This window comes from Labeo rohita, chromosome 16 (assembly GCF_022985175.1).
Source record: "Labeo rohita strain BAU-BD-2019 chromosome 16, IGBB_LRoh.1.0, whole genome shotgun sequence".
Taxonomy (NCBI): domain Eukaryota; kingdom Metazoa; phylum Chordata; class Actinopteri; order Cypriniformes; family Cyprinidae; genus Labeo; species Labeo rohita.
This window is the reverse complement of record NC_066884.1, coordinates 27,872,928-27,887,984: the sequence shown is the minus strand read 5'-3', so window position 1 is coordinate 27,887,984 and position 15,057 is coordinate 27,872,928. Positions and strand designations below refer to the sequence as shown.

Here is a 15,057-nt window from a genome sequence, read left to right as displayed (position 1 = left end):
TTGATTCTGGTCTTTTTCCATAGTTTTTTCTGTGTAAACATAGACACGTTTGACTGTTGCATCTGCATCTCTTGCAACGTCTCATGCATGAAACAGCGTTCTAAAAACGTGGCGCTCAAAACATTCCTGCATGTTTTTTCTATTCCACTGCCCGCACTGCATCTTTGTCAACACGAAAGCACATTCGGTGTGAATGGCTCCTAGCGACATGAGCGCATCACACATGAGCGGTAAATCACATGCGCTGACATGCAGTTGAATTGTTCTTTTCACTTTACTGTTGTCATAGGCATATTATCAGAGTGTTTAGTAATATTTCTATTCAAAATCGCAATTCCTCAATTTCTAAAAAATAAAATCGTGGTGAAACAATAAATTCAAATTAATCGATTCAAATCGGAAAAATCGCCTAGCCCTAGCAAACTCTGAGTGAGGGTTTTAGCTTTTATTTTGAAGTCTTGATGAACAGTTAGCATATTTAGAAAGATAATGATGTATTCTTCTGTGTTGGCACAGGTTTATAAGTGGTTTATCTTACAAATCTGATAGAATGGTGGACATTGTTCCCAGATTAACATTATAAGCAACTCATACTCACAACATGGAGCGAGTAAAGGTGGAGTTTGAGATGGTCCACACATTTAAATGATAACTGTGTGGAGCAGCATTTTCTATGAACAGAGCATACACGCATATAAATAAAGCGCATGTTAAACCCACAGCACGTGTATTTATTTAACTGAATCACAGCCTTTGTGTACTCACAATAGCACTATGCTTTATAATTTTTAAATGGTTTTAATATTTAATGCAGCCCTACAAAATGGTCTAATAATGTTTCTCATAGATTACAGTCCATGGAATGCATCACTGTTGGGATTTTGTCGGTTAATCAACACAGGCAAAATGCAGTCAACTATTTTTTTATAATTGAGTACATCATGACAGCCCTAAAAAAAAATGAAATCACTTGTAACATTAACTTCCCTTTGCGTTGCCTACATAACACTACAGCATTCATCAGCATCAGTAGTCACTGCATTACATTGCTACTTATTGACATAGTTAAAATTAAACTTCTCAACTTGCATGACTGGACACGCTTGACACTTAGTCACTAAACTCTCATGTTACTGTAAATCACTAGCTCTCGTTGTCAAGTACATTGTAGTATCACTACAGTATATGGCCTTGTTTCATCTGTTGTTTTATTTATTTTTATTTGTTTGTCTATTTCAGAACTTGTTTGGCACTAGACTGTTTTCTGATTAGCTACCTCTTATCGAGATGTGTTTGATTAAGGGCTCTTTATTTGAAATAAATCTGCGAGCTGAGCCATTATATGTAACTCTAGATGGACAAACACGTGAGTATAAATACAAATAGTGCAAAAATCATATTCATGGATATGATTTAGGGTATTGTATGAACAAAATTGAAATGTCGATGATGGTACTTCCTTCAAAATAGGGCTGTTATTGTGTTCTTCACTGAGCCGCATGATAGTGAACTAGATGGATATTTCCATAAATGGCAGCATAGGGTACCACAATATGACTAGGACTACGACCATACTTACTCATTTTCTCTCTTCCCCTTCTTTTGCCAGTGCTGTCTCGTGAAACGAAACCATGGGGAAGCAGAACAGCAAGCTCCGCCCTGAGGTGATGCAGGACCTGCTGGAAAGCACAGACTTTACGGAGCATGAAATCCAGGAATGGTACAAGGGCTTTCTACGGGACTGTCCCAGTGGCAACCTCTCCATGGAGGAGTTTAAGAAAATCTACGGAAACTTCTTCCCTTACGGAGATGCCTCAAAGTTTGCAGAGCACGTGTTCCGCACTTTTGACGCGAACGGCGACGGCACAATTGACTTTCGGGAGTTCATAATTGCATTAAGCGTCACATCACGAGGGAAGCTGGAACAGAAGCTCAAGTGGGCATTTAGCATGTATGACTTGGATGGAAATGGATACATCAGCAAAGCAGAGATGCTTGAGATTGTGCAGGTATGTCAGTCTACCTAAAGCTTTTTATGAATTAACCTAATACTGGCACTCGTTAAACTTTTCTAATCATCAGCATGACTGCTGAGGTCTGAAATAGAATCAGATATTGCTTCAGGAGACACAAAAGAGAACCCAGCCCAGCCCTGCTACCCAATTTTCACATCGCATATGTTGTTATTTCTCACTTGCGTTGACAGCAAGGATAGCCGTGGTGTTAGACTGTCAGGAAGCTCCATACTGTAAAGAGAGCCCAAGTCTTATTTCTGTCAGATAAACAGGCTTTCATCAAAGTGCACTCCTTCACACGGTTATTTATGTTTGCTGTCATTGCAATTGGCCTGATCTATCTTTGCAGTTTTCGTGCTAAAAAGAGTCATTTTAGCAACAGGTGATTTCTCCGATTTTGAGGGCCTATCTAAAGCAAACCAAAATGCTATTAAAATAACAATACAGGTTTAGTTGATCATTTCATATGACCATATATAAAAAGTGTCATTTATGTTCTGTTTTGGTGGCCATAAAGAATGAGACCATCACCTCTCATGTCTTGATTGTTTTATTTTGATGGATGGCATACCTCCTCCTCCGACAGGCCGAGGTAAATCTAATGATGTACTGAATGTGTTGTGCTCTTTAATGATGTATTGCATTAAAGAGGTACGCACAGGCTGCAGGTCTGTAATGGAGCCCATCTGTAGAGGGAAGACTCAATAACTCTCCACAGGAGAGCTGCACTTTACAACAACACACTTTTCCTCAGATGTTAAGGTTATGGGAAATAAAAGTATATATTCAAACCAAATACATAAGGGTAAATCTGATTATTCATTCACCTCGTTCTGCTCAGTAAAAGTTTATTTGAGATATTCATATTTTCAAAATTAAAATTTTGCATCCAGAAATCGATCACTCAGCAGGATCTATAGCTGTTTTTTACTTGCTGGCCCAATCGGACCAGTACTTCCAATTTTTGCATGTTTGCTTGGTGGTTCTTTACTTTATTTTTTTTCCGTTTATTCACAACAAATTCATAAACACACTTTTGCTAAAAGCCATGCAATGAAAGAATAAACATTAAAACAGATTTGTTTGGTTTTTTTGTTGTTTTTGTTTTTTTAAGCATCAACTTGTCCAAGACTATCACAAGTAGGGCTAGGTGATATGGATAAAAAATCCATTACAATATAATGTTTCGTATCATTGGATATCGATAATTATTGATTTAAAAAAAAAAAAAAAAAAAAAAAAAATTTCAAAAAAAAGAGCAGTGAAAAAAAAGGTTTAAATTTAACCACTGTATTTTTAATTTACCCAATTTATTAAGACAAACAACAAATAATTTTAGTTTTAACAGTCAAACACAAAATAAAATTTAAACAAATATCTTCTAATATTTTATATGGGTCATTCCACAAAATCGGTGCCTTTTCTCTTTGGAAAAATTGAGAAATAAAATAAGATTGACCCTGGATCACAAAAACAGTCATAAGGGTCATTTTTTCAAAATTGAGATTTATACATCATCTGAAAGTTAAATAAATAAGCTTTACATTGATGTATGGTTTGTTAGGATAGGGAATGTTTGAATTTTACACAGACAATCTTTAAAAACAGGGTCAAACCTAGTCAATGTCATCCCTGTTACCCACATCCAAACATGTTACTCTAAAAATTAACTGGTTAACAGTAACAGGTTTGACGATTTCAAACTAATTTGCAAATTGCTAGCTAATAGTCAAGTTCAAAAAAGCACAGATTGTACATTATGAAAGGATTTTGCTTGTAGATATTGATTATATTAAATGTAAGAAATAATTGTTTAAATTTACATTTTAAAAATGGTAACAGGATTAGCATTGAATGATGCCACCCCCTCTTAGTCACGCCTCATAAATCATCAAAAATAGAACATTATAGAGGAGTGAGAGAAATGTGCATGTGTTGGAATCCTGGTTGAGAGATGATGTAACCTCCTAGAAATTGTCACTTGAATGTACATTATTTTACAGGGTTTTTTTTTTTTTTGATGAGGGTGACAGGGCTGACATGAAATCAGGGGACACCAATAAAATGATTTATATTTTATAGAGAAAATGAATATGTATGCCAAAAACATTACTTAACAATGAGACCATATTTAAAACAATATGCATATTGTGATATATATATATATATATTATTACTATATTATTATTATTATTATTTTTTTTTTTTTATTTTTTTTTTTTTTTAAATATCATTTTGCGAATCAAAAGTCTTGCTGAAAAAGAAAAATCATAGTGAGGACACACCAAAAACCTTACCCTTACCAGTGTAATGCTATTTAAATTATTTAAAATGACTTTTTATGTAATATTGATGAAAGCATACGTAGTATTGTTATGTTTCTAAATTGCACATTTGTTTGTTATATTAAATCTATGTTTGATTATTTCTTAAGGATGCAATGGCACCGATTTTGTGGACTGAGCCATATGCAGATTAAATAAGTTAAGGAAACAAGCCACAGTAGGGTGCAATGAGCAAAATAATGCACCACATTAAATTGTTTATACAATGCAATAAAATAACGACTGTCTATTAAGAAAAGTGCATAATGTCTAAACTAACGTTTAGAAATCAAATATAATTTTGGAAATTGCATAAACAATTCTGAACAAAACAGCATCATGTATTTATGTAGAGCTTAATACAAAGAGACAGCTCCTATCACACAGGTTGCACTTAAAAACGATGTAAGTGGAGTGGAAAAAAACCCCCACAAATTTTCAAGACATGTTGCCTAAAAGTTGAATCTCTTTTAATTCTACATGGCTTTTTATACATCTCTCGTGCAAGACACAAGCTGAACAGTCATAGTTGTCCGTTGCATGCTCAGAATATGCATTTTGTGTGAACTGCTTTGTATTACGGATACCACCGTTTTATCGCCCAGGCCTAAATCGTTTTTGAAAGCTAGCCAGTGCGATCAGCAAAAATTGTAAGGGCAGTGTAGAATGCATTGCAGAGTTTAGTTTTACACTGCTTAAAAATGGCTGTACAAAATCAATGAATGGAAGATTTTTAGTGGCTAATGGGATTTGTATAATGTTCCTTTATAAAGCTGGATTTATTTTGAAAAGTACTAAACTTACGTTTTTATTGCAATTTGTTTGTAATAACTAGTTTGTAAATGTTTTTGCATTTATCCACACTCATAGTGCAATATTTGGGCCTGTTGTCTTCTTAAAAGCTTAAAGATCATCATATTGGGCATATTTCTGCATGATCTTTATGCATGCCACTGTAGTTGTCTTAAGATTCTGCCTCATCTCTGAGTGTGTAATCAATACCGTTACAGGTCACTAGGTCTTGTTTTCACTTTCATATTCTTATACCTTTGATAATAAATCTGTGCAGTGTTGATTCAAACAGAGGCATTAATAGAATGGGAGAGAAACTCATATCTGTCAAGGCTGTAGCAGTTATATAATAGATTTCTGTATTTTGTGATGTCATGGAGAGATGAAGGTGTGTTTTGCAATGTGTGGTTTTTTTAATGAAGGGAATCTCTTGTGTAACCCTCAGGCGATTTATAAGATGGTGTCGTCAGTAATGAAGATGCCAGAGGATGAATCCACACCTGAAAAGAGAACAGAGAAGATCTTCAGACAAATGGACACCAATCGGGATGGTAAGCCCTTTTTCTGTATCATGAAACTGTTTTAGCAGTGGTATATAAACAATGACATGATACTTAGTGGTCTTTGAAGGCTAAAATCTTTGACTGAAATATTTAAGTTTAATTAGCACTTGTTATAATCTTCTTATGTCTCATGTAATCACTCAATCAATCATTTCAGTCGTGGAAAGACATCAATAAAAGACAAAAATTATTTTGCATCAAGTCTTAAATATTACATTTTACTGCTTTTTGTGTTAAACCTATTACAAAAAAAAAATCTTGCTTGTGTGCATTTTTGTGTAAAGTATGTGCTTGCTTATGCACTCTGATACAACCTATTTAAATGCATCATGCCATTATATAAAGGTCTCAGATTATTGAGTGATTTGAAGAGCCCCATTAGCAGTTAAACAAGGCTTAGGACTGTCTATTTCAGCGTGAAGGAGTGTGCATGAAATTGATGATCAAAGCCAAACAGATGGGTGTGTGCAGAAAAGAGTGGTCTGATTCAGTGGCCAGATGAACTTTTGCATTTCCTGCTCTCGTGACTAGAGTCACAAGGGACGGAGACTATGTGCATGTTTGTGTATTTGTGAGATCAGATGCAGCATAAGTGTATTTTCAGACAGATACTTTATTGATCACAGTGAGCAAATCGAAGTACAAAAATGCACAGGATTCAATCCAATTAAACCATGCCATCTAAGCATGGACTAAAATGAGGTGAGTGCTAAATGCTAATCAAATCTATGACTGAGAGGACTCGTTCTTCGCTCCTCCCTGGATTAACAGTGTCTGTACACTGTACTGAATATCAAACGTTTCTTAGCATTCCTTCACCACCACCTCACTTTTGAATGAATGCAAGGAGACGGCACTGCCACCTGCTGACTGATATAGTACATGGCACTTTTGGGAATGTTTAGTCACTTCATGTTTTAAGGGATATTCCTATATTAAAATTCAGTCCAATACCACAAAAAAGTAGTAAAATGTTATTATGATATAAAATAATGGATTTTAGTTTAAAACATTTTTAAATTTACTTTTTAATTTATTTCTGGGATGTTACGCTGAATTTTCATCATTCATTACTCCAGTCTTAAGTGTCACATGATCCTTTAGAAATCATTCTAATATTCTAATTTATTATCAGTGTTGGCAACAATTTTGCTGCCAAATATTTTTGGGAACCTGTGATGCTTTTTTTCAGGATTGTTTGATGAATAAAAAGTTTAAAAAAAATGTCAATATTTATTCAAAATAGAAATCTTTTCTAACATTAAGTCTTTACTGTCACTTTTTATCAATTTAACACATCCTTGCTGAATATAAGTATTAATTTCTTTCAAAAAAAGAAACATTTACTGACCCCAAACCTTTAAATGGTAGTGTATATTGTTACAAAATATTCTTTTTTTTTTTTAAATAAATGCTGTTCTTTTTAACTTTTTATTCATCAAATAATCTTGAAAAAAAAAAAAGTATCACAGGCTCAGAAAAAAAAATATTAAGCAGCACAACTGTTTTCAACATTGATAATAAATCAGTATATTAGAATAATTTCTGTAGGATCATGTGAGACTGGAGTAATGATGTTAAGAATTTAGCTTTGATAACAGGAATAAATTAGATTTTATTGTATATTAAAACAGAACATTTATTTTACATTGTAATGATATTTCCCAATATTTTTTTTTCCTTTATTTTTGATCAAATAAATGCAGCCTTGATGACTTTTTGGAATCAGTAAAATATTTTTTTATTTATAATGGCTGATATTGAAAGTACTTTTTTTTTTTTTTTTTTTTTTTTTTTTTTTTTTAAACAATAAAATAGAAATGGAACAACTAAAATGAGTTAAATTAATTAATAGATTAAAATGAAAGATTACATTTAACATTATTATTATTATCATCACTGATTCTTATTATTATTATTATTATTATTATTATTATTAATATTCAATAATTAAAATTAGGTAAATGTTAGAGAACAAAAAAGGTAGTTAAATGTAAAAACAGGGAAAATGCCCATGCACAGTTTTGTTCAACTCCTGTTAGACAATATTCTATATCTTATTTTTAACCTGAAGACCTGAAGACTTATTTGATTTAATGGAAGCACTAAAATTTTTTCCACTGTTTCCATAACACACTTTTTTCTGCTTACATTTTTACAGGTTGATTCAGATTCTAACACAAGGAGCCGGATATCAGAAAACTAGACATAATTTTTCTATTGTAAATAATATGATTTTCTAAGAGCCTGTGTTCTCTCTCATTTTATTCTAGGAAAACTGTCTCTGGAGGAGTTCATCAAAGGGGCAAAGAGCGACCCATCCATTGTGCGTCTGCTACAGTGCGACCCCAGCAGTGCAGGACAGTTCTGAGATCAGCGTCTCATGCTTCGACCTTTTATTTATTTATGGGTTTTAATTTAGTTTTTGATATAGTCGCTCCTTCCACTCGCAGGGAAATGATGGAGGGTCAGGGTTTTTTTTCCAGAGTAGGGCATCTGGGTCTCATCAGGCTGAGCTTGGCCAGATATAGAAACACACACACACGCACACAGAGTTATTGGCTGCGTTATCTCTGTAGGGAGCCGCGCCGGGTCTGCAAGAGGCCTGTGATAGAGTGAAGTAGGGTAACTAGAGCATTTATCTGAGCTCGAATCACTTCCTGATTAGAAAAGAGGTTTCATGTCATAGTAAATACATAGTCAGTTTTATTCTTATTTTCTCTGGGTATTAGATGAGACAGATTAAGCTGGGCTAATACAGGAATAGCAGATGGGAAATCATTATGCACTCAGTAAAACAAAGTTTTATGCTTAATTTTAAAATATGTACTAGTCATAAGTTTTTAAACAGTAAGATTTTTTTAAATGTTTTTTTTTTTTTTTAAGAATTTTCTTCTGCTCACCAAGCCTGCTTTTATTTGATCCAAAATACAGCAAATATGTTTACTATTTAAACTGTTTCCTATTTAAATATATTTTAAAATGTGATTTATTCTTGAGATTTCAAAGCTGAATTTTAAGCATCATTACTCCAGTCACATGATCCTTCAGAAATCATTCTAATATTATGATTTGCTATATAAAAAATATCATATATTATCATTATGTTAAGAACAGCTGTGTAGAATTTTCAGGTTTCTTTGATGACTTATTTATCTGAAATAGAAATCTTGTTAAATCTTTTATCTTTATAATCACTTTTGATCATTTTAAAGCATCCTCGCTAAATAAAAGTATTAATTTCTATCATTTCTCTCAAATCAGCATATTAAAATGATTTCTGAAGGATCATGTGAGTAATGATGCTGAAAATTTAGCTTTGGAATCACAGGAATAAATTACTTTTTAAAATACATTTAAATAGAAACCAGTTATTTTAAATAGTAAAAATAATTCAAAATTTTACTATTTTGGCTGTATTTTGGATCAAATAAATGCAGGCTTGGTGAGCAGAAGAAACTTCTTTCAGAAACATTTAAAAACGTACAGTTCAAAAACTTTTGACATGTAGTGTATCTGATGCTAAATCACAGCTAAAGCAGGTGACAATAGTGTGTAAACACCTCAGCCTTAGCGATTTGAATATTTGGGTTATTTTTAACTTTATTTAGACTGTAGTTTCTCTCAATTCATAGTTTGGCCAGCTTTACAGTATTATGATCCAGCGGGACCAATAAATCAGGCGTGTTGTATGATTCCCCACATTGTGCTTACAATCTAAAGAGCCTTATTACTTAGTGCTGGAAGCGCACATCCAGTTTTGTGTGGATTAGTTTGGTTTTAGTCGGACAGTCTAGGTTCAAAAGACATGAAACGAACTGAGTTCTCTTTTACCAGTTTTCTAATGTTTGTACTCTAGTACCTGTAGGCTTGTATATAAATCTGAAATATCAGACACGCATGCAAATCTGTACTCAGAGTTCCATCTTAGGATGCAGCGATCGGTTTTCTTGACATTTTTAGCAAAAGCATGTAACCAAGTTTATCTGCATTTGTGGACAGGAGAGTATTTGTGTAATTTGTATGCATGTGTTGTGTGTATGTGTTTGGTTAATATCAGTTGCAGCCCTCACCCTGGTTCTAGATGTTGTGATGCATCGTTTGCATTATTATTTAGCTTTATTGATTCAAAGCTAATATGATTTTAGAATCACTTTTATCTGCTATACAACTCTGGATTGTACACATGAGCATCATCAAGTTACTGAATTGCCTTATACACACTCAAGTGTTTCTGTGGGTGAGTGATTTTTATATGGCTTTGTAACTTTTCTTTTTTTAATCAAGCTTCAGTCTGCTTTGAATTTGAAAATCATCCATCTGTTGGAGAGTTTAGCTCCACGCTCTTCCCGTTCACCCCTTTAACAGATGCAATTATGTTGACGGCCTTTCGCTTGCTATATTAATCTGTCATACTGAGTTTCACGCTCATTTCAAAACAACCCCAAGAGTGTAAGTGGAAATGGAACCTATTGCTTTTCAAACGCCACTTGCGTTCATGTTGTATTCATACCTGTATCCATTTCAACACCAGAGAGGGCAGTAATTTAGAATTTCTATTAGTTCTCATATCACCCTCTGCCCTGCTTTTAGTAATCATGCCGACACGGCTGACATCCACACTCCTGCTTCTACTGATGTTCACTGTTCTTGAATGTCCCTGTCATTGTCAGATGCCTCACCACAGTGCATTCAGTTTCTGCTATACTGTTAATGAACATATTTGAATGTTTTTATTTTACTTGTTGAACAACTGCTGTTTTTGTAAAAATATAGAAAAAAGAAAAAGTGGCAGATCAAAACTGCTCTGATATTTCATGTTTTATGCATATTTTATGTAGTATTTTTTTTTTTTCCATTTTGTTTTCTTTTTAAACATCTGACGTAACATTTCTGTATCACAATTATATCATGTGGTCAGGTGCCAAAAATATGAAAGCAGTATTGTATAAATTTATACTGTACATTTGTTATTTGTCAAACAAATTGTTTGTAATTGTTGCATTTTGTAGATTTTGTATGGTAATCTGTATTTTGTGACTGTAGATTTGAGACATAGAGATTTGTTTTGGTTATCATATTGAGCAGGAATTAAATCTGGAGAGAACAGAGAATGTTTTTGTGTTCTTTCACTTTTAGAATTATCTCTTTTTCATTGGTTTCCACTAATGGAAACTCACTCAATCCACCTTTTTCCTCAATGCGCAAGTAAGCCTAGGGGTGAGATGTACGGTTCATTATGATATAGGGAAATAACGAGAAGAATGACAACGGTAAACGGTAAAATTGTTTGCACTACAAACCAGTGTGCTTGTAATTAAGATAATACATTAAAATAATTTGATAGGAAACAACAATTTGCAAGTTTTATACAGCTAAAAATAGCTGGACGTGATGAGACCGGAAGCCACGCCCATAAAATGTATAAATGGCCACGCCCACAGTTACATCACTTGCAGCTGTGCAGGCATTGTGGTGGCAGAAAAACAATGTTGCCAAGTCTGCTGTTTTCCTGCAGAATTGGGCTACTTTAAAAATGTTGGCGTGGTTTAAAGCGATCTCAAAAACGCGGTTTTTTCCCAAAACGCGAATGGGCTAGTTTTGTTGTGAAAACCAGGCCAACACTGGTAGCAAGTGGAGGGAACGGGTAAAATCCATGGAATGAGAGAAAAAATGTATTGTTGTGCCTTTGGATTTCAGAATCAGAATGCAAATGTGACGATAGACCACAAAACCAGTCATAAGCAGTATTGGGGGTAACGCATTACAAGTAATGCGAGTTACGTAATATTATTACTTTTTCCATGTAACTAGTAAAGTAACGCATTACTTTTTAATTGACAGGAAAATATCACAGTTACTTTTTTCAAATAAGTAACGCCAGTTACCAAATATCCTTTATGTATTTAATCCCATTTTATTAACCTATGTCTTTGCTAAGCAAAGATCACTCAAGATAATCTAACATTTGTTTTCCTTTTTTTATTGCTGAAGAGTTTTTATTTTCTTCTGTGGCCTACTGTACAGACGTGAATTTACTTTTCTCAGAGTTTGAGGATTTCTGTGTGAAAATACCTTTTACATTTGCCAAAAATAGAACTTTTTATATTAAAAACAAACAAGCAAGCCCTGCCCAGATTTAAAAAGTAACGCAAAAGTAAAGTAACGCATTACTTTCCATAAAAAGGAATTAATGTAATCAATATTGTAATGCACTACTTTTAAAAGTAACTTTCCCAAACACTGGTCAATTTTCTGAAATTGAGATTCATCTGAAAGCTGAATATTCCATTGATATATACAGCAGTCAACATTTGAAGTGGATCAGAAAAGTTTATCAAAGTTGTCGTAAGACAAGAACGGGTATCGTTTTGGTTTTTGGGACAACTTTGATGAAAGGTTTTGATCCACTTCAAATGTTTGCTAGTGTAGTTTGTTAGGATAGGGCAATATTTGGCTGAGAAACAACTATTTGAAAATCTGGAATCTGATAGTCAAAAAAAAAAAAAAAAAAATGTCCAAATGACGTTCTTAGTAATCAAAAATTAAGTTTTAATATATTTACAGTACAACATTTACTAAATATCTAAGTAATGATTTTTGGCATTAAAAAGAAAAAATGATCATTTTGACTTTTAAAGCATAAATTTGATTCAAACAATAGTTCTACCTACATAATATTCACATATTTTTAGTTATTGCAAAACAAATATATCTGGCTACTGAAATTTAGTGAGTTTGAAGTAAAAGTATTTTGATGCATTGACGTATAATTTGCTATTAGTTTCTATGTAAGAACTGGTACTTATTGAGAGGCAAGGTTTTGTGGTCCAGGGTCATCAAATCATTTTTAGATGGAATACTCTTCATATATAATTATATTATATTAGTCAAAGACCCCATTTGAACCTATTTTAAAACTGACTGTTTTGACACTTTATAATCGATTTAACTCAGCAATAGCGACTTCCCTCAATTCTGAGGGGAAAAGCCAGAAGTGTGGATAAACTCATGATTCTGAACCGAGGGGAAATGAGAGAATGACAAGTTGATTTTTCTTATCAGAATTGTGAGAATAAAGTCATAATTTTGAAATATAAACTCAAATTTACCTTTTTTTTATTTTTTTATTCCTTTATTTCATGGCTTCCATAGACTGCCGCTTCAAATTTTGTCATTTTCTGCTACCATGTAGGCTCCGCCCACAAAGATACGTCATCGCTGTTTGCAAACACCGAATTGGTTTTATGTTGTAGTACCTGCTTTTGCCACAAGATGTCAGCTTACTTCTGGTGAATTATTTGAGGTGAATCATTTTGTTTACATGCTTGAGTTTTTTTGTTTTTTTTCATGCTTGAGTTTAAGCATAACGTGTGAATGAATGAAAAGTGAATTAAGAACCCTAACTAATCTGACTTTTGTATAGTAATGTATTCTAACATATTTCTCTCTCTCAGTAACTGGATATTGGTGTTACAATTATTGCTACAAAATGTTCCCTGAAAATACATCTCCTAATGTTTGATTTATAATTGCATCACTTGGAAAGCTTTTTATTCTTCCCGATGTTGTGAGTGCTGTTTGAAGGTCCTGCCCAGCCCAGGGGCTTCAGTGAGGAAATCTTACACACGTCTGACACTCTTGGTGGTGCTCTGGGCAACTCTATATCACTGTCTTTGTGGTGCTGTAAGATTAGATAGGCGGTGAAACAAATCTGAAATTTCCACACCTACCCAGTACATGAGAAACATTCCTTAAAATATAACTGTTGTGTAATCAGAGCATTTAAGAGCTTTATACTGTACATACATACACCTGTACACTGAAAAAAAAGTAGGATTTACTTTAAAACAAAATTTCCTCAGAAATTGCTAGTAGCCTACATTTTTACAAAAAGTAATGAGTAGTGAAATAAATTTAAAACGTTTAAGTTGAAAATAAAACTGCTTTTTTTTTTTTTAAAACATACAACTTACATATATAAACTTAAATATAAAAAAATTAAGTGGAGTGAAGTGTCGTAATAGAGACTGATACCATTTCAAAATGTTGACTGTTGTTGTGAAGTTTTCTGGTTTCTGTAGCAGTAGATTGGGGCGGGCCTTGTTCTCATGCTCAGGCGAGAGATGACATCATGTGAATCATGTGAGTCAGCAGGATTAGTCCTGAATTGCTGGTTGATATTTTCCCATCAAATTGCATTCAATATGTTATGTATGCAAGTGACTGAGCATTTGCAACCATAACTGTTTTTAAAAGGTGGTGCATGAGAAAAGATTTTCTTCATTGAATTTCCTAATATTAAGAGACACCCAACATGAGAATACTTAAATTATACGAGGACAGTTATATACAGAGTTTGGACTGGTACAACTGGTAAAATGTGTCACTTCAGTGTGAGTGTGTGTGTGATGTATAACTTACTGTCACATTTTGCTAACAATGCAGAATCGTTACCTGTCAGACGGGTAGAAGCTGAAGCCCTTCTCCAGGTCAAAACAGGTTATTTTTCTTTTGAGTACTCATGCATGCCACACCTCTTGTGAAATGTCCCATGAAGTCTGATAAGGATGCAGATCAAGTAGAACTGAATGGGTTTAAAAAAAAAATCATGACAGAACAAGACAAGCAATTTACAAATTCAGACTGATAAAGAGTTTTTTATGTGCCTTTGTCCGTAAGTCTTTATGTTGGAGCAAATTATGAAATATTATTTTTCAGCACTCAGGTGTCAGTTTCTGTTCCCATGACTGATAACTACAGGTCATTAGTAGATTTCACCTGACCGCTATAGTCTTGTTGAAGCCTGCCATCTTCATGTCTGATACATCACGTACACGTTAGCACTCACTGAAATTATTACAAGTTTATGTATGTTCAAAGTTCATTTGAAGAACAGCTAGTGCTGGAGCTCAACCCAGGCCAGCCAAATCCTATATGCGAGCAAAGAAAGAGCACATCTGAAGCTTTTAAAATAGAGCCACACCTGTTAGTCTAACAGACACTTTTATTTGCAGCCCTAACAAACAAATAGGAGTCTGCTAGTCAACAATACCTGTATTTGGATAGGCTCAGACAGAGGGCTAAAAGTGAACAAACAACCTTTCCCAACAAGAGAAACTCAATGGAAACAAAAGTCATATTTCATTATTATACTAATTTGGTTAAATATAGCAAACTGCTCTGTTTTTTAATAATAATAATAATAATAATAATAATAATAATAATAATAAACGTTAGATTTTGAGATTTATATATAGGTTACTTAGAGATTAGCAGTATTTAAACATTTCCCATAAAACACGCCTCTCGAATAATATCTCTTTGCGCAATCTATGAAAAACTCCCACGAACAGAACGTAA

At 33.7% G+C, this 15,057-nt stretch overlaps 1 protein-coding gene across 2 annotated transcripts in view; it reads left to right on the top strand.

Annotated features, from left to right (window-relative positions):
• Positions 1–10,808, top strand: part of ncalda (neurocalcin delta a) — a 61,269-nt gene extending 50,461 nt beyond the window's left edge. For both annotated transcript variants that reach the window (XM_051130705.1, XM_051130706.1), the window contains 3 exons: positions 1,610–2,009; positions 5,577–5,682; positions 7,968–10,808. In XM_051130705.1, the coding sequence (XP_050986662.1) occupies positions 1,632–2,009; positions 5,577–5,682; positions 7,968–8,065 (582 nt within the window). In that variant the 5' untranslated portion in view covers positions 1,610–1,631 and the 3' untranslated portion in view covers positions 8,066–10,808. The remainder of the gene's footprint in view (positions 1–1,609; positions 2,010–5,576; positions 5,683–7,967) is intronic.
• Positions 10,809–15,057: the final 4,249 nt, after the last annotated feature.